Source organism: Coregonus lavaretus, assembly GCF_964263955.1.
Source record: "Coregonus lavaretus genome assembly, chromosome: 4".
NCBI lineage: Eukaryota > Metazoa > Chordata > Actinopteri > Salmoniformes > Salmonidae > Coregonus > Coregonus lavaretus.
In genome coordinates, this window is record NC_139991.1 from 54082300 (window position 1) to 54102472 (window position 20173).

The window sequence follows — 20173 nt, forward strand, 5'->3', positions numbered from 1 at the left end:
CGAACCAAGTGCCCGCAATGCGCATTCCCCCTGAATATGAGGATTTAGCACTTGTGTTCAGCAAAACGAGGGCAACACGGCTACCACCTCATAGACAGGGGGATTGTGCGATAAATCTCCAAACAGGAGCGGCACTTCCGTGGAGCCGTGTGTATCCCCTGTCTCAAGAGGAGACAGCGGCATGGAGACTTACATAGCCGAGTCCTTGGCACAGGGTTACATACGGTCCTCCACTTCCCCGGTTTCCTCGAGTTTCTTCTTTGTGAAGAAGAAGGACGGGGGTTTGCGCACGTGTATTGATTACCGTTGTCACGGTGTATAAATGGTGTGGTGTGGAATCAGGCGCAGAAGCAGATGTACAGTCCAACAAGACTTTACTAGCGAGAGCAAAACAATCCAAAAACGGCCAGAGGCCAAACAGACGCACACAGGCGTCAAACACGAGCGCACAAACACAGGGCGCAAAAAACTCTCCTCAATCAAGGAGGAAGCTATAATGTAACTGGCGTACCGAAACACGGGTAACGCACAAACACCTGACACGAAACAATTACACACAACACTACACTAACAACAAGGAAACTAAATAGGGTGCTTAATGAGACATAACACAAGACAGGTGTGGCTAACAGACAAAACTAATCAAACAGGAAACATAGAACATACAACGGTGGCAGCTAGAATTCCGGAGACGACGAACGCCGAAACCAGCCCGAACAAGGGAGAGAGGCAGCCTCGGCCGAAACCGTGACAGTACCCCCCCCTTGACGCGCGGCTCCAGACGTGCGCCGACTCCGGCCTTGGGGACGACCCGGAGGACGTGGAGCAGGGCGCGTTGGATACCCCCGATGGAATTCCGTCAGGAGCGACGGGTCCAAAATGTCTCTCCTCGGCACCCAGCACCGCTCCTCCGGACCGTACCCCTCCCACTCCACTAGATACTGGAGACCCCCCATCCGACGTCTCGAATCCAAAATGGACCTCACGGAGTACGCCGGTGCCCCCTCGATGTCCAATGGGGGCGGAGGAGTCTCCCCTATCTCATTTTCTTGGAGCGGGCCTGCTACCACCGGCCTGAGAAGGGACACATGGAACGAGGGGTTAATACACTTATACTCCACAGGTAGCTGTAATCTATAACATACCTCGTTCAACCTTCTCAGGACTTTAAATGGCCCTACAAACCGCCGACCCAGTTTCCGACAGGGCAGGCGGAGGGGCAGGTTTCTGGTAGAGAGCCAGACTCGATCACCAGGTGCGTACACCGGTCCCTCACTGCGGTGGAGATCAGCGCTCGCCTTCTGACGTCGGAGGGCCCGCTGTAGGTGGACGTGTGCAGCGTTCCAAGTCTCCTCCGAGCGCCGCGCCCACTCATCCACCGCAGGAGCCTCGATCTGGCTCTGCTGCCAGGGTGCCAGAACCGGCTGGTAACCCAACACACATTGAAATGGAGTTAGGTTAGTGGAGGAATGGCGTAGGGAATTCTGGGCCATCTCGGCCCAGGGAACGTACCTTGACCACTCCTCCGGCCGGTCCCGGCAGTATGTTCTGAGAAACCTACCCACATCCTGGTTAACGCGTTCCACCTGCCCATTACTCTCCGGGTGGTACCCCGAGGTGAGGCTCACCGAGACCCCCAACCGCTCCATAAACGCTCTCCAGACTCTGGAGGTGAATTGGGGACCCCGATCAGCCACAATGTCCTCGGGTACCCCGTAGTGCTGGATCACATGGGTGAACAGTGCCTCGGCAGTTTGTAGGGCAGTAGGAAGACCCGGCATGGGGAGCAAACGACAGGCCTTAGAGAACCGGTCCACAACGACCAGGATGGTAGTATTCCCTTGGGAGAGGGGAAGGTCTGTTATAAAGTCCACAGAGAGGTGGGACCATGGTCGTTGTGGAACGGGCAGGGGTAGCAACTTACCCCTAGGCAGATGTCTAGGCGCCTTACACTGGGCGCACACCGAGCAGGAGGAAACATAAACCCTCACATCCCTTGCCAACGTGGGCCACCAGTACTTGGCACTAAGACAGTGCACTGTCCGGCCGATACCCGGATGTCCAGAGGAGGGTGACGTGTGAGCCCAATAGATCAATCGATCCCGAACCTCGAGCGGAACGTACTTCCGACCCTCCGGGCACTGTGGTGGACTAGGGTCGGTGCGTAACGCCCACTCGAGTTCAGTATCGACCTCCCACACTACCGGTGCCACCAGACACGACTCAGGCAGTATGGGAGTGGGCTCCACGGACCTCTCCTCCGTGTCATACCGCCGAGACAGCGCATCTGCCTTACCATTCTGTGACCCAGGGATGTACGTGATCTTAAAAGTAAACCTGGTCAAGAACATACTCCATCTTGCCTGGCGAGGGTTCAGCCTCCTCGCCGCCCGGATGTACTCCAGGTTACGGTGGTCCGTCAAAATGAGGAAAGGGTGTTGAGCCCCCTCAAGCCAGTGCCTCCACACCTTTAGAGCCTGTACCACGGCTAACAGCTCCCTGTCCCCTACGTCATAGTTCCGCTCCGCCGGACTGAGCTTCTTAGAATAAAAAGCACAGGGGCGGAGTTTAGGTGGCGCGCCAGACCGTTGTGAAAGCACGGCTCCTAAACCGGCCTCTGACGCGTCCACCTCTACCTGGAACGGCAAAGAGGGATCCGGATGCGCCAGCACCGGGGCCGAGGTAAACAGGTCCTTCAGCCTCCCTAACGCCCTGTCCGCCTCGGCCGACCACTGAAGACGCACCGGACCCCCCTTCAACAGAGACGTGATGGGAGCTGCCACCTGTCCAAAACCCCGGATAAACCTCCTGTAGTAATTTGCAAACCCCAAAAACTGCTGCACCTCCTTCACAGTGGTTGGTGTTTGCCAATTACGCACGGCCGACACCCGGTCTACCTCCATCTTCACCCCTGACGCAGACAACTGATAACCCAAAAAGGAGACCGACTCCTGGAAAAACAGACACTTCTCTGCCTTCACATACAGGTCGTGCTCCACCAGCCTCCGCAACACTCTACGCACCAGGGCCACATGCTCGACACGGGTAGGCGAGTACACGAGAATGTCATCAATGTACACAACCACCCCCTGCCCCTGCATGTCCCTGAAGATCTCATCCACGAATGATTGGAAAACTGACGGAGCATTCATCAACCCGTATGGCATGACCAGATACTCGTAATGGCCCGAGGTGGTACTAAAGGCTGTCTTCCATTCATCACCCTCCCTGATGCGCACCAAGTTGTACGCGCTCCTGAGATCTAATTTAGTGAAGAAACGCGCCCCATGCAACGACTCAGTCATGGTCGAAATCAGCGGGAGTGGATAACTGTACTTCACCGTAATCTGATTGAGACCACGGTAATCGATGCACGGGCGCAAACCACCATCCTTTTTCTTCACAAAAAAGAAACTCGAGGACGCAGGGGAAGTGGAAGGCCGTATGTATCCTTGTCTCAGAGATTCGTCTATGTAAATCTCCATAGCTTTCTTCTCCTCCTGAGACAGAGGATACACATGGCTCCGTGGGAGCGCAGCTCCTGCCTGGAGGTCTATCGCACAATCTCCCTGCCTATGGGGTGGCAACCGCGTCGCCCTCGCCTTACTAAACGCAATAGCCAAATCCCCATACTCAGGGGGAACGTGCAATGCGGGCACCTGGTTTGGACTCTCCACCGAGGTAGCCCCTACGGAAACGCCCAAACATCTACCCACACACTGAGCAGATCACCACCGGATACGCAGGAGAGTCAATCAGGAACAGCTGAATCATCTCCTGATGATCCCCCTGTGCACACATCCTAAGTGGCGTCGTGACCTCCCTGATTAAGCCCGTACCCAACGGACGACTATCTAGGGCATGAACGGGAAAAGGAACATAAACAGGAATAAGGGGAATCCCTAACGCTAAACAAAACTTTTTATCAATAAAATTCCCAGCCGCGCCTGAATCTACCAGCGCCTTATGCTGGGAATGAGGTGCTACCTGTGGAAAACGCACAGGCATCCAAAAATGGGCAACAGTGAGCTCTGGGTGAGTGGGGCGCCTACTCACCTGGAGGGAATCCCCAGTGCGGGACCTGTCGTCATCCTCCCAGGAGGCCATCCCCAGCACCTAGCTGCGGTGTGTCCTCCCCGACCACAGTTGGTGCAGTGGATGGACCCCCTAACCAACCGACTCCTCCTCTCTCTAGCGCCAGCGCCCCCGAGCTCCATAGGACACGGCTCGGAGGCGCTGGAGGGTGAAATGGACGGACCCCCTCAGGACGTCCGCGGGTGGCCAATAGGTTATCCAGCCTGATGGACATGTCGACCAGCTGGTCGAAAGAGAGACTGGTGTCCCTACAAGCCAGCTCCCGACGGACATCCTCTCGTAGGCTACATCTGTATAGATCGACGAGGGCCCGCTCATTCCACCCGGCATCTGCCGCTAGAGTACGGAATTCGAGAGCGAATTCTTGGGCACTCCTCCTCCCCTGCCGGAGGAAGACCAGACGCTCCCCCGCCGCTTTCCCCTCTGGGGGATGGTCAAACACCGCCCTGAAGCGGCGGGAGAACTTGTTGTAGGTGATCGTCTCGGCGTCGATCTTCCTCCACTCCGCGTTGGCCCATTCCAACGCCTTCCCGGACAGGCAGGAGATCAGGGCGGACACGCTCTCATGCCCCGAGGGTGCCGGGTGTACGGTGGCCAGGTACAGCTCCACCTGGAGGAGGAATCCCTGACACCCAGCCGCGGTTCCGTCGTAGGCCCTCGGGAGAGAGAGTCGGATTCCTCGGGGTTCTGGCGCTGGAATGGGCGGACTGGCCGATGGTGCTGGCAGGGAGGGAGGTGGTGGAGGCGCTCCCCAGCCTCGGAGCGTGGTGATCACCTCCTGCAGGGCGGTCCCCATCTGCTGTATCTGGTCCTGTTGTTCCCGAACCTGGACCTCCAGTCTCGTCGGGGCTGCTTCGGCTCCTGCTGATTCGTCGGGTGTGTAATTCTGTCACGGTGTATAAATGGTGTGGTGTGGAATCAGGCGCAGAAGCAGATGTACAGTCCAACAAGACTTTACTAGCGAGAGCAAAACAATCCAAAAACGGCCAGAGGCCAAACAGACGCACACAGGCGTCAAACACGAGCGCACAAACACAGGGCGCAAAAAACTCTCCTCAATCGAGGAGGAAGCTATAATGTAACTGGCGTACCGAAACACGGGTAACGCACAAACACCTGACACGAAACAATTACACACAACACTACACTAACAACAAGGAAACTAAATAGGGTGCTTAATGAGACATAACACAAGACAGGTGTGGCTAACAGACAAAACTAATCAAACAGGAAACATAGAACATACAACGGTGGCAGCTAGAATTCCGGAGACGACGAACGCCGAAACCTGCCCGTACAAGGGAGAGAGGCAGCCTCGGCCGAAACCGTGACAACCGTAGTCTCAATCTGATCACGGTTAAGTACAGTTACCCTCTTCCACTGATTGCGACTATAACAGAATCATTACGCGGAGCGCGGTTCTTCACAAAGTTGGATCTCAGGAGCGCGTACAATCTGGTGCGCATTAGGAAGGGGGATGAATGGAAAACTGCATTTAGCACCACCTCGGGTCATTAAGAGTATCTCGTCATGCCTTATGGGTTAATGAATGCTCCTTCAGTCTTCCAATCCTTTGTTGACGAGATTTTCCGGAACATGCATGGGCAGGGTGTGGTAGTATACATCGATGACATCCTAGTGTACTCTTCTACACGAGCCGAGCATGTAGCCCTGGTGCGCCGAGTGTTGAGAAGACTGTTGGAGCATGACTTGTATGTCAAGGCAGAGAAATGCCTGTTCTTCCAGGAGTCCGTCTCCTTTTTGGGTTATCGGTTGTCCGCGTCTGGTGTGGAGATAGAGGTAGACCGTGTGTCGGCCGTGCGTAATTGGCAAACTCCAACCACTGTAAAAGAGGTGCAGCAGTTTTTGGGTTTTGCTAATTACTACCGGAGGTTTATCCGGGGCTTTGGACAGGTTGCAGCTCCCATTACGTCCCTGCTAAAGGGGGGTCCGGTTCGTTTGCAGTGGTCAGCTGAGGCGGACAGGGCATTTGTCAAACTGAAGAACCTGTTCACCTCGGCCCCGGTGCTGGCGCATCCGGATCCCTCTTTACCATTCCAAGTAGAGGTAGACGCGTCCGAGGCCGGCATTGGGGCAGTCCTGTCGCAACGGTCCGGCACGCCACCTAAGCTCCGCCCCTGTGCGTTCTACTCTAAGAAGCTCAGCTCGGCGGAGCGTAATTATGACGTTGGGGACAGGGAGCTGTTAGCTGTAGTCCAGGCCCTAAAGGTGTGGAGGCATTGGCTTGAGGGGGCTCAACACCCTTTCCTCATTCTGACTGATCACCGTAACCTGGAGTACATCCGGGCAGCTAGGAGATTGAACCCTCGTCAGGCTAGGTGGAACATGTTCCTGACCCGGTTTGTTTTTAAGATCACATACATCCCAGGGTCCCAGAACGGTAAGGCAGACACCCTGACCCGGCGGTATGACACAGAGGAGAGGTCCATTGAGCCTACTCCCATACTGCCGGAGTCTTGTCTGGTGGCTCCGGTGGTGTGGGAGGTCGATGCGGAGATCGAGCGGGCACTGCGTACCGACCCTACTCCCCCCGAGTGTCCGGTGGGGCGGACGTACGTTCCGCTCGAGGTTCGTGATCGCCTTATTTATTGGGCTCATACATCACCCTCCTCTGGACATCCAGGTATTGGCCGGACAGTGCACTGCCTTAGCGTGAAATACTGGTGGCCAACGTTAGCTAGGGATGTGAGGTTTTATGTCTCCTCCTGCTCGGTGTGCGCCCAGTGTAAGGCGCCTAGACATTTGCCCAGGGGAAAGTTACATCCCCTGCCCGTTCCACAACGACCATGGTCCCACCTCTCGGTGGATTTTGTGACCGACCTACCCCCCTCCCAGGGGAATACCACCATTTTGGTCGTTGTGGATCGGTTTTCTAAGGCCTGTCGTCTCCTCCCAATGCCGGGTCTCCCTACTGCCCTACAGACCGCTGAGGCCCTATTTACCCACGTGTTCCGGCACTATGGGGTCCCCAAGGATATAGTGTCTGACCGAGGTCCCCAGTTCACCTCCAGAGTCTGGGGGGCGTTCATGGAACACTTGGGGGTCTCGGTGAGCCTTACCTCGGGGTACCACCCAAAAAGCAATGGGCAGGTTGAACGAGTCAACCAGGATGTGGGTAGGTTTCTGAGGTCCTATTGCCAGGACCGGCCGGAGGAGTGGTCTAGGTATATCCCCTGGGCAGAGATGGCCCAGAACTCTCTCCGCCACTCCTCCACCAATTTAACACCTTTCCAGTGTGTTTTAGGTTATCAGCCGGTCCTGGCACCATGGCACGAGAGCCAGATCGAGGCCCCTGCGGTGGATGAGTGGATTCGGCGCTCGGAGGAGACGTGGGACGCTGCCCATGTCCATCTGCAGCGGGCCATCCGTCAACAAAAGGCGAGCGCCGATGGCCACCGCAGTGAGGGACCGGTATACGCACCGGGAGATCGAGTCTGGCTCTCGACTCGAAACCTGCCCCTCCGCCTGCCCTGCCGGAAGCTGGGTCGGCGGTTTGTGGGGCCCTTTAAAGTCCTGAGAAGATTGAACGAGGTGTGTTACAGGTTACAATTGCCTATTGAGTACAAGAATATTAACCCCTCGTTCCATGTGTCTCTTCTCAGGCCGGTGGTAGCTGGCCCACTCCAAGAACATGAGATAGGAGAGACCCCTCCGCCCCCTTTGGACATCGAGGGGGTCCCGGCGTACAGAGTCCGGACCATCTTGGACTCGAGGCGCCGGATGGGTGGTCTCCAGTATCTCGTGGAGTGAGAGGGGTACGGTCCGGAGGAACGGTGCTGGGTGCCTAGGAGGGACATCCTAGATCCATCCCTCCTGACGGAGTTCCACCGTGGGCATCCCACGCGCCCGGGTCCGCGTCCTCCTGGCCGTCCCCGAGGCCGGGGGGGTACTGTCACGGATTCTGCCGAGGCTGCTCCTCCTCCTGGTTCGGGCAGGCTTCAGCGTTCGTCGTCCCCGGAGTACTAGCTGCCACCGTTGAATGTTTCTATGTGTGATTGCTTTTGTCTGTCTGTCACACCTGTGTCCGTTTGTGTCTGATTACGTGTTCTATAAGTTGCCTGTGTTGTATTGGTTAGGTTGTGTGTTGTTCTCCGCCTGAACGTAGTGCTGCGTGTTTTGTATTTGTTTTCTTGTTTATTTGTTATACGCATGGTTTGCGTATTGCTCGCCTCGGTTTTGTTGTTGAGGCCGTTTACTGTATTTTTGCCCAGTGGTTTTCACAGTAAACTTTGTTGGACTAAACTTCGGTGTCCTGCGCCTGACTTCCACACTCCATACACCTCAGCCCTTGACAACCGTCATAGAATGCCACCTTTCCAACAAGTCAGTTCATCACATTTCTGCCCTGCTAGAGCTGCCCCGGTCAACTATAAGTGCTGTTATTGTGATGTGGAAATGTCTAGGAGCAACAACGGCTCAGCCGTGAAGTGGTAGGCCACACAAGCTCACAGAACGGGACCGCCGAGTGCTGAAGCGCTCTGCGCGTAAAAATCGTCTGTCCTCGGTTGCAACACTCACTACCGAGTTCCAAACTACCTCTTTAAGCAATGTCAGCACGAGATCTGTTCGTTGAGAGCTTCATGAAATGGTTTTGCATGGCCGAGCAGCCGCACACAAGCCTAAGATTACCATGCACAATGCCAAGCATCGGCCGGAGGGGTTTAAAGCTCGCTGCCATTGGACTCTGGAGCAGTGGAAACGCGTTCTTTGGCGTGATGAATCACGCTTCACCATCTGGCAGTCCGACGGACTAATCTGGGTTTGGCGGATGCCAGGAGAACGCTACCTGCCCAATCCATAGTGCTAACTGTAAAGTTTGGTGGAGGAGGAATTATGGTCTGGAGCTGTTTTTCATGGTTCGGGCTAGGTTGCTTAGTTCCAGTGAAGGGAAATTTCAACACTACAGCATACAATGACATTCTAGATTATTCGGTGCTTCCAACTCTGTGGCTCTGTCAGGGCTCTGTGCAGGCTAGTCAAGTTCCTTTCCTGTTTCAGCATGACAATGCCCCCGTGCACAAAGCGAGGTCCATACAGAAATGGTTTGTCGAGATCGGTGTGGAAGAACTTGACTGGCCTGCACAGAGCCCTGACCTGGCTTAAATCACAACAAGTCCCTTGATTTCCCTCCCATCAACCAGACAGCCCTGACACGTTCCTCTCAGCACTCATTCACTCTCCCCTCTCCTCTTGTCTATACGCCCCCATCCTCTGATACAGGAAGGCCGCTCTGCTCGCATCTCCCATCGGTCTCACGTCGTCTGATTTTGAGAAATCGCCCCCCTGACACCTTTATCCCTCCCATGTTATTTACTGACTCTCCACAATCTCATTAACACCCAGAAAGTGAGAGACAAGCACCTCGGCTAGCGTTACGCTAACTCTTCCTTTGATCACTGCCTCTGATGCTAACGCTAACCATGTCCTCTCAGGTAGTAGCGTCAGACCCAGGCTTGGGCTCAGGTACCTGGGGCACCGCACTACTCTGTCCCCCCTCTCTCTCTTCCATCTCAAAGGCTCATCTTTGCCGACGGTGACAGATGGCTCCTTTCTGTTGGCCGTGGCATGTGGGCAGCATGCGTGAGGAGCCGGCTATGGGATTAGGATGGAGTAGTGCCGAGCTGTTCTATTCTCTGGACACGTGTCAAATTTGGCCCCGTGAAAGTGACACCATTAGCGCTAGCCGCCCCCCCCCACACCATCACAGACGGTCACTCACTCACGCTCCCAGTCTGTGTGTGTGTGTGTGAGCGCACGTCCGTCTGCGTCTGTGGGGCCTGCTGGATGGAAATGAGATAGAGAGATAGATTTACACACACAGAGTCTGGGAAGTGATGCTGTGATGTTTGGGTCATTGTGGTGTCTTGGTTTTGTGTCCCAGTGTTTAGAGAGTAGTAAAGCCTTTAGTGTGGGCATTGATCATTATGACTGGCCTATGTGCTACGAGCATGGTCTCTCCACCTCCGTTGGCAATGCACTTCAACTACAAAACTCTACAACGTCCATATGGTAGCCTATCTGTTCAATGCTGTTATGAATATCATCTATCACTGGCTAGCACATTCTGTTACAGCTAACAAATGTCCCAGCATCCATGATACACAATACACTCTTCATCTAATGTATACAATTCCACTTAACCATGACAAGCATCATCTCCCTACGGAGACAGGCAGTGAAATTGTGCAAGGGGATGGATCACAGATTCAATCAGTTAGTGTAATGTAGAGCCTCCTCTGTGAGGGATACCCCTGGGGGCCTGAAAGGCCAATATGATATCTGCCCATTGATCAAGTGATATAAGCACTGTACTGGGCTGAGCTACAGGACGAGGTTGAGGCTACATCCCAAATGGTACCCTATTCCCTACACAGTAGTACACTGCTATTTGGGATGCAGACTGAGTCTCTTACCTACCTGGTCATACTTTGATGCCTTCAGGCTGTGGCTGGACAACTCAAGGATCAGGCAATTTTTATCCTGCAACGCATCCTGGAGCTGAGTCTTCTGTGGAGGGAAAGAGAGGAGGGGGGTGGAATAGATGCAGAAGAGAGAGAGAGACAGAGAGAGAGAGCGAGAGAAAGAGAGAGAGAGAGAGAGAGAGAGAGAGAGAGAGAGGGTGGGGGAGAAATAGATCATTAGTCTCAATGTGACAGTACATTGAATGGTGATATCGGTGCATTGTAATAGTGTGTACAGGACAGCAATAGGCTACAATCAGCTACAATGCATGTTGTATAGTAACTCCACCTGCAAATGTGTAGTTATACAACAGAGAGACATTAGTCTCAGGTTGTCGTATCCTTGTGTGGGCCGAAGCGGTTTACCAGGACACAAAACCACTTTGTTATCTACAACAGTGGTTCTCAAACCTGGTCCTGGGGACCCAATGGGGTGCACATTTTTGTTTTATCCCTAGCACCACACCGCTGATAAAAAATCAGGATCTGATGATTTGAATCAGGTGTGGAGAGCTAGGGCAAAAACTAAAATGGGTCCCCCTTTGGGTCCCCAGGACCAGGATGGAGAACCACTGATCTAGAAGACAAAATAGACAGCTGCACGTTTTCACCCTCTATTTGGTATGTGGCCAACACCATTAACAGTGCCACTTTGAGATCTCTAATGATCCAGGAGATGAATCAGCATATGATAGAGTAGTCATCCTCATGTTGATGATCAAATCTGCTCAATTGGTGTGTCCCAAATGACACCCTATTCCCTTCATAGTGCACTACTTTTGACCAAAGCTCTATGGGCCCTGGTCAAAATTACTGCACTACATAGGGAATGGGGTGCCATTTGTTACAAAGCAGTTGAGAGGCAGTCTTTCCTCTGCCAGATCTTGAGAGGATAATGCCAAATCTCACACAGTGAAAGAGGTGTGAAGTGACTCCTGCTTTAATACAATTATGTAACAGGCTTAAGTCCTGAACAGAGAGACAGCGAGAGAGAGAGAGAGCGAGAGAGAGAGAGAGAGAGAGAGAGAGAGAGAGAGAGAGAGAGAGAGAGAGAGAGAGAGAGAGAGAGAGAGAGAGAGAGAGAGAGAGAGAGAGAGAGAGAAAGAGTCACACAGAGAGAGAGAGAGAGAGAGAGAGAGAGAGAGAGAGAGAGAGAGAGAGAGAGAGAGAGAGAGAGAGAGAGAGAGACAGAGAGGGAGATGGAGAGTGAGAGAGAGAGAGAGAGAGTGAGAGAGAGAGAGAGAGAGAGAGAGAGAGAGAGGGGGAGAGAGAGAGGGAGAGAGAGAAAGATGGCAACAGAGAGACAGAGAGACCGAGGAGAGAGAGAGATAGCGAGAGAAAGCAAGAGAGAGTGCTGTGAGGGTGGATGCTAGCTCTAGACCCAGGGTGGAAGGAGGATTTGTGGGGACGGTAAAGCCTCAGCATGCTCCCTATCATCAAATCGTCTGCACATATGGAGGGACTCAATAAACAACAGACTGCCACTGTGAGTGAGTAAGTGTGTGTGTGAGTGCGTGCATGGGTGCGTGCATGTATGTGTGTGCGCCTGAGACTATGTGTAGGTGTTAAGGTGCCACACAGAGCGGTGTGTATGGGGGGTGCATTCCTAATCTGATTGTGTAACACATTCTCCCCATCCCTTCCTCTCTCCCTGCAGTGTAATCTACTGTACTGTACCACTCACTGGCTGTGGAGACACCTCTTCAGTGTAATCTACTGTACTGTACCACTCACTGGCTGTGGAGACACCTCTTCAGTGTAATCTACTGTACTGTACCACTCACTGGCTGTGGAGACACCTCTTCAGTGTAATCTACTGTACTGTACCACTCACTGGCTGTGGAGACACCTCTTCAGTGTAATCTACTGTACTGTACCACTCACTGGCTGTGGAGACACCTCTTCAGTGTAATCTACTGTACTGTACCACTCACTGGCTGTGGAGACACCTCTCCTACATGGCTAATCCTGATGTTAGTGCACTTCAGGTGCCAGATCCACTTTGTGCCTCAGACCTGAGAGGACTGGACACGGCCTCTGTGTCAACACCACTGTTTGTCACACACACAGACACAATTGAGGGGGGAGAGAGAAGAGAGGGAGGGAGGAGTGATAGAAAGAGATAAAGACAGAGAGAGAAAGAGAGAGCGAGAGAGGCAGGCCTGACCCCCCTCACATGGGTATGACTGGGTACACTGGCAGGCAGTGACGTCTCCTCCTCCTAAGAGTCAGAGATTCACACTGATCCCGCTACCTGTAACACAACCCTCTATTCCTAACCTCGTGAAGAGTTGGATTGCTTATTTAATCCTTTGATGTGTACAGATTGCATGCTGTTGTTGAACATTCTATGGATACTTCAAACTTGCTGTGAAATTCCAAAAATAGAACACTGACAAAATGCAGTAAAACTCACCCCACGAAGGGTTAACAAATGAAGACACATGGTTAAAAAAAACTGCAAGTGGTGCTGAAAAGCATAGATTTCCAGTAAGGACTGGTGCTCAGCTGTAGAGATATATATTTTTCATTTAATTGTTTTAGCTCTTATCCAGAGCGACTTACAGTTAGTGAGTGCATACATTTTCATACTGGCCCCCCGTGGAAATCGCTAGCAACCCTGGCGTTGCAAGCGCCATGCTCTACCAACTGAGCTACACGGGACCTACAACACAGACAGGCAGTGTCTGTGTGTCTGAAATCCATATTTGCGTGCCTGCCTGCTGGGTCGAGGGTGGACAGACCAGCAGAGAGAGAGCCCTCAACACTCCCAGTGACTAATTCACACTGACAGCTCCGGCTGATTTTCCCCCGCACCCCCATCATCATCCCAACCTCTGTTCTCCCCTCCCCCCCCCCCTCTCTCTCTCACGCTCTCTGTGCTTTTCACAAGGTGGTTGCTTTGACAGCTCTTCTCCTTGCCTACAGCCACAGAATGCAGAGAGAGTATTGACGAATACAAAAAAAAACGTGTCCCTTCAGCCTGTCAAGGTAACATCACTGATTTGACTAGGCATCCTTATTTCAACACCAAACCCACCAATGGTGTGCGTGGCCAAAGAGCTCTATTTTCATGTCATCCAACAAATGTAAACGCCTGGAGTTTGCAAAACTGCATCGGCACTTGGATTGGAACCGGTGCTATGGTCAGATGACATGAAAATAGAGCTCTTTGACCACACAGAGCAGTGGGTGGGTTTGGCGTCGAAACAAGGATAGATACAGTATGCAGAAAATAACCCCATACCTACTGTCAAATATGGTGGTGGATCTTTGATGTTATGGGGCTATTTTGCTTCCACTGGTCCTGGGGCCCTTGTTAATTAAGGTCAACGGCATCATGAAATGTATCCAGTACAAGGACATTTTAGCCAATAACCTGGTTGCCTCTGCCAGGAGGCTGAAACTTGGCCCCAAGTCAGATCTTCCAGCAAGACAAAAAACCCAAGCACCAGTGATGGGGAGTAGTGAACTACATGTAGTTCAACTAGTCATTGAATTACATTTTGCTGTATCTTTGTGGTAGTTGAATTAAATTGAAATCTTGGTAGTATTTTCAGTAGTTCATTACTTTTTTGCCATGTAGTGGTGTAGCTAACTGCTGGAACTACACACTGCTTTTTTGGGAAAAAAGAACAGCAAATATGGGTAAAGTAGGCAAGATTTCTCTCTTTTTTAGCATCAGACCTGCCTAATTCTCACTTCAAACATAGTTGTTGTGTTTAATAGGCTAAATTACACATTATGTTAACATTTGACTCCTGAGGGATCTATTCTTGCAATTTGAAGTCTATGACATTTCATAATTTTTGGATTTAGTTTTGGATGTAGTTTGGATGTAGTGAACTACTTTTTCAAAGTAACTTTAGTTAAGTAAACGAGATGTGTCTTAAGGGTAGCTTTAGCATAGCTTCACTTCTTCCAGTGTGAAGTAATTGGTAGCTTGGTAAACTATATATTTCAGAGTAGCTTCCCCAGCTTTGCCAAGCACACATCAAAGTCCACAAAGAAATTGTTATAATCAACATTTTCCAATGGCCATATCAGTCTCCGGACTTGAAAACAATTGAAAACCTGTGGTTTGAACTGAAGAGGGCAGTCCATAAGCACAGACGAAGGATATCAAAGATCTGGAAAGATTCTGTATGGAGGAATGGTCTAAGATCCCTCCTAATGTGTTCTCCAATCTCATAACATATTGTAGGATTTTTTTTTAGGTGAGGTATTGAAAACAGGGGAGCCAATCGTATTGACCCCTATCTTTTGGAGAGAAAAAATATATTACTTTATCTGAGCAATTGTTCTGGACCTGACTGTATAAGGGACTGTCCAAATAAAGTATAACCAGTCTCTCTTTGAAGTCCTTAGTCAATGTCTAAATCACACGGAGAGAAGCACATCTATGCATGTCCTGAGCACTGTCTCTCTCTCTCTTCCATCTACTCTCTCTCTCTTTTTGTGTGTGCTTTTCACCAGGTGGTTGCTATGACAGCGTTTCCCCTTGCCTACAGCCACAGAATACAGAGTATTGATGAAGAAAAATAAAATCGTCCCTTCAGTCTCTCAGGGGAACATCACTGCATTGGCAGCTGCAGTGATGATGTCAGCATCCTATGCTGGGTGTGTGATGCTGTGCACCTGTCAGAACAATGTATGGGTCAGTTCAGTCTTCAGACATGTTATCATTCCTGTGCCATGCTAATGTTACCTGATATTAAAGACAATGACTAGGCATTCAATCATTCCATACAATGACACGAACAAAGCATACTGAATATCTCCTAGGCCTATACACGCCAGTCTACCAATCCCATATTTCATCACTAGCGATGTCTTGGTGAGGGTGTAGTGTAAATGTATTCAGCATGGTTGGTTTATCTATACCTAAACAGCTATTTTCTTAAATGTCTTAGACATGCACTAAGGAGTGTGTGTGTGTGTGTGTTTCTTCAGACTAAATTAATTTATGTGGATCCTGTGGCTTCCCGCTGGTCCCTTTAACCTCCGGGGGGATATCCTACGTTAATGAGACGTCATGTGGGAGCAGCTTTGTTACTGGGAACAGTAGGGAGACACTGGGTGCCTCTATTAGGGGGTCTCTATACTGTCTCTGATGGGATTACTGGCAGGCATGTCACACTGAGATTTACTGCGGTGGTGGAGCTATAACATAGCACTACGTTATATCATCAGGGGCATCAGAGTTCATGTAAAACAAATGTAGAAGACATCCTTATAGAGAGCATTGCAGTATTCACTGAAGCATGTTAAAAGTGTCAATAACATGTTCAGTTTAGATTCAATATCAACACTAGTCTAGCACACGACTTAGAATGCAGCAACGTATTGGGCATGCATTTTAAGTCATACGCTAGGGTGGATGTTGGAACATAGCCCATCTTTTGTAACTCTGACCCCCATTCCCTCCAGCCACACTACCACTTTGTGCTAGTCCAGTGTGATGCAGATGATGTAGGACAGCGAAAGGGCAAAGGGAATGTGACATGGCCCATAACCTAAATTGAACGATCAGCTGTCCCTTCAGCACCATCTGAGGTCTGGAAGAATCAGGACCTTGGACAGCGCCAGCTGAGCACTACCAGCCAGCTCCCAGCAACAGAGATAGAGGCCATGTGCCTTCAGTCATAGTATGATAGGGCTTTCAGCAGATTCTATTTAACAATGTTCCTCTCACCTCTCTCTGTTGGCTCTCTACAGGTAGCTCATTCATAAAACACAAGTGAGTGGGGCTAATACAGTGTTTGTGTGTTTGTGTGTGCTTGCGAGCATGCATGAGTACGTGCCATGAGTATATGTGCTCTGTGTTTGTAAGTGTGTGTGTATGTTGGTGGTAGCAGGCCTGTGGGGCATCTCTAAAACAGTGCCAGGTTGAAACGAGGACTCTGCTGCCAGGACACAGCTGGCTCAGTGTACAGCAAAAAGAAGAACTGCACTGTGAGCAGTGAACACTGGCTATGTTTGGGTTGCATAGCCAGCAGCTTTAGGGAGGGGCTGCCTCTAAACTCTGATCCAGGAACAGTCTCTACAACCCTAGTCTTAACCTATAAGGATTTAAACAATAAGACCCGGTCTTGTGGTAAAGGGCAACTTCTATCTCAACCAACATCAGCCCTGAAATCTATTGATACATCCCGAATGGCATCCTATTCCCTATATAGTTCACTACTTTTGACCATGGGCCCTGGTCTAAAGTAACACAGTATAAAGGGAGTAGGGTGTCAGTAGGGACACAACCTCTGACATGTATAGGGTGTGTGCTATGTTTCTACCTCTCTCCTGTGCTGTGTGAGGTGTGTGCGAGAAGAAAAAAACGGTATTTATGGATCCTTTGATATAAATAAAAAAATACATGCTACCCATCATTGTCATCTTTGCTATTTGACCAAATGACAAAATCAGCCTGAGCCACTGAATCACCAACATAACAACAGGCCAGACTTTAGCGTTTGTCCTTGTCCTGTTGCACTGGCCAAAAGGAGAAGGCAGGTTTGATGGGGTAAAGTGATCATGCCCATCTCCTGAATTGTTAATATATCAGTTGAGATGTATGAGCGAAGATACAACATATAAAAAGGGGTGGCCAGAGAGAAATTCTCAGAGAGCTGGTGCTAGTTTTGATTTACGCCCAATTACAAATCAGCAACTCCTCCTAGCCTCTATATACTTGCGGCGATGAGAGGATCGGACAGATGTAAGCAACATCGTTTGGGATTGAGATGGTACTGCGTGCAGTGTGACTATTTATTCCTGCAGATTGCTAGCCTCTCAACAACCAGACAGTCTAAGGAACAAACTATGCGTGTAAGGTTGTTACTCCTGAGCTGGCTGCTTGTGAGAGGCACAGAGAAAGACCCCCATCACCTGCCTCCACAAAGCAGGATGAGTCTCAGCCAGGCTTTCACTAAGGAGACAGGGCAGAGCACTGCCAAGAAAAAGGCCAGCGCTAGTCAAGAAGGATTAACTTCTCCACTGTATAATACACCTCCTCCACATCCTCCTCTCCCTTTACCGTGCTTAACCTCCCTACTTTGGTTGTGGTGTGTTTGTGTGTGTATAATGGAAAGGATCCAGCTGGGGCCAGGGTGAAATGCATTGGCCCCTAGAGAACAAACGGGCCCCAGGACTGTGAGGGAAGTGGGATGTTCCACTCTGGCAAAGAGTGGTCAGGGGAGAGCAGAGCCCGCATCAGATGACGTGACTAAAAACCCTTCCAGTCAAACAGATGACATAATACTATTGACATCACCGGGACCTATTGTTCCTATTCGTCACACTGGATAATATCAAAAGGAAAGAATACAAATAAATTCCCCCCAAGGTTTTTATGTCACTTTGGTGGTTCAGGGAGCTTTAAGGTGACTAAGAATCCCCATGGCAGGGACTTACCCATGTCTGACTAGGATTCCCCCCACAACACAACACACAATATCCAAATCTCTAGCAAAACATACGACTGAAGATCAGCTAAATAATTCAAGGTTGACCCCATTACACAGTTAAAATGCATGCTAGAAATACACTGAACCGCCCAGCCTCAACCTGCATCCCTGCCACGTTACTTAGCCCACTGTTTCCATGGTGATGGTACTGTAATGCACATAAAAGAGGATCACACTAGGTCCTGTAGGCCTATATTGTTGACTCTACAGTACAGTCAGTTGGGCTTGTGGACCCTCCTCCTCTAGAGAGCCTGGCTCGGTGACACGTGACTGGAGCAGTCCCATGTAGAGGTGGCTGTCATGTTGGCTGTGTTTGAACAGGACCATATACAGTCTCCATGCTGTCCCCATGGCCTGCTCCCCTCAGCCTCAGTGTTTAGTCCTGCTGTGGCTCAGTCCTCCACTGACTAATGATTCAACACTGCGAAGCACGGAACCACTGCACTGGGAGACAGGGAGATAAGACGGAGTGAGAGGATGGATGAGGGGAAGAGAGGAGGAGATGGATAGATACTGGAAAGAGAGCAGGTAAAACATAAAATAAAAGGAACAGGCTCACGTCAAAGCAACCAAAAGACTACAAATGATAAAACAACTACAAACAAGCCTAGACTAAGAAGCTATGTAGGATTCTACTGTAAAATGCAACTGCTCAATACCTGTGGTACTACTACTATGCATAGGGCTGAAACACTCCCCACTCTCTTCAGCCCCACTGGCTTAATGACACTAACGCTTATGGTGCGTTTTGCGAGCAGTCAATGCGGCACACACACATGTTCACACACATACAGTGGGGAAAAAAGTATTTAGTCAGCCACCAATTGTGCAAGTTCTCCCACTTAAAAAGATGAGAGAGGCATGTACTTTTTATCATAGGTACACGTCAACTATGACAGACAAATTGAGAAAAGAAAATCCAGAAAATCACATTGTAGGATTTTTAATGAATTTATTTGCAAATTATGGTGGAAAATAAGTATTTGGTCACCTACAAACAAGCAAGATTTCTGGCTCTCAGAGACCTGTAACTTCTTCTTTAAGAGGCTCGTCTGTCCTCCACTCGTTACCTGTATTAATGGCACCTGTTTGAACTTGTTATCAGTATAAAAGACACCTGTCCACAACCTCAAACAGTCACACTCCAAACTCCACTATGGCCAAGACCAAAGAGCTGTCAAAGGACACCAGAAACAAAAGTGTAGACCTGCACCAGGCTGGGAAGACTGAATCTGCAATAGGTAAGCAGCTTGGTTTGAAGAAATCAACTGTGGGAGCAATTATTAGGAAATGGAAGACATACAAGACCACTGATAATCTCCCTCGATCTGGGGCTCCACGCAAGATCTCACCCCGTGGGGTCAAAATGATCACAAGAACGGTGAGCAAAAATCCCAGAACCACACGGGGGGACCTAGTGAATGACCTGCAGAGAGCTGGGACCAAAGTAACAAAGCCTACCATCAGTAACACACTACGCCGCCAGGGACTCAAATCCTGCAGTGCCAGACGTGTCCCCCTGCTTAAGCCAGTACATGTCCAGGCCCGTCTGAAGTTTGCTAGAGTGCATTTGGATGATCCAGAAGAGGATTGGGAGAATGTCATATGGTCAGATGAAACCAAAATAAAAACTTTTTGGTAAAAACTCAACTCGTCGTGTTTGGAGGACAAAGAATGCTGAGTTGCATCCAAAGAACACCATACCTACTGTGAAGCATGGGGGTGGAAACATCTTGCTTTGGGGCTGTTTTTCGGCAAAGGGACCAGGACGACTGATCCGTGTAAAGGAAAGAATGAATGGGGCCATGTATCGTGAGATTTTGAGTGAAAACCTCCTTCCATCAGCAAGGGCATTGAAGATGAAACGTGGCTGGGTCTTTCAGCATGACAATGATCCCAAACACACCGCCCGGGCAATGAAGGAGTGGCTTCGTAAGAAGCATTTCAAGGTCCTGGAGTGGCCTAGCCAGTCTCCAGATCTCAACCCCATAGAAAATCTTTGGAGGGTTGAAAGTCCGTGTTGCCCAGCGACAGCCCCAAAACATCACTGCTCTAGAGGAGATCTGCATGGAGGAATGGGCCAAAATACCAGCAACAGTGTGTGAAAACCTTGTGAAGATTTACAGAAAACGTTTG

At 50.4% G+C, this 20173-nt stretch overlaps 1 protein-coding gene across 1 annotated transcript in view; it reads right to left on the reverse strand.

The window, feature by feature from the left end:
* Positions 1-20173, reverse strand: part of LOC311127924 (RIMS-binding protein 2-like) — a gene marked incomplete at both ends in the record, with an annotated part of 66644 nt that overhangs the window by 24233 nt on the left and 22238 nt on the right. Inside the window, 1 exon segment of the mRNA XM_084159823.1 lies at positions 10534-10623. Within this exon segment, the coding sequence (XP_084015949.1) occupies positions 10534-10623 (90 nt within the window).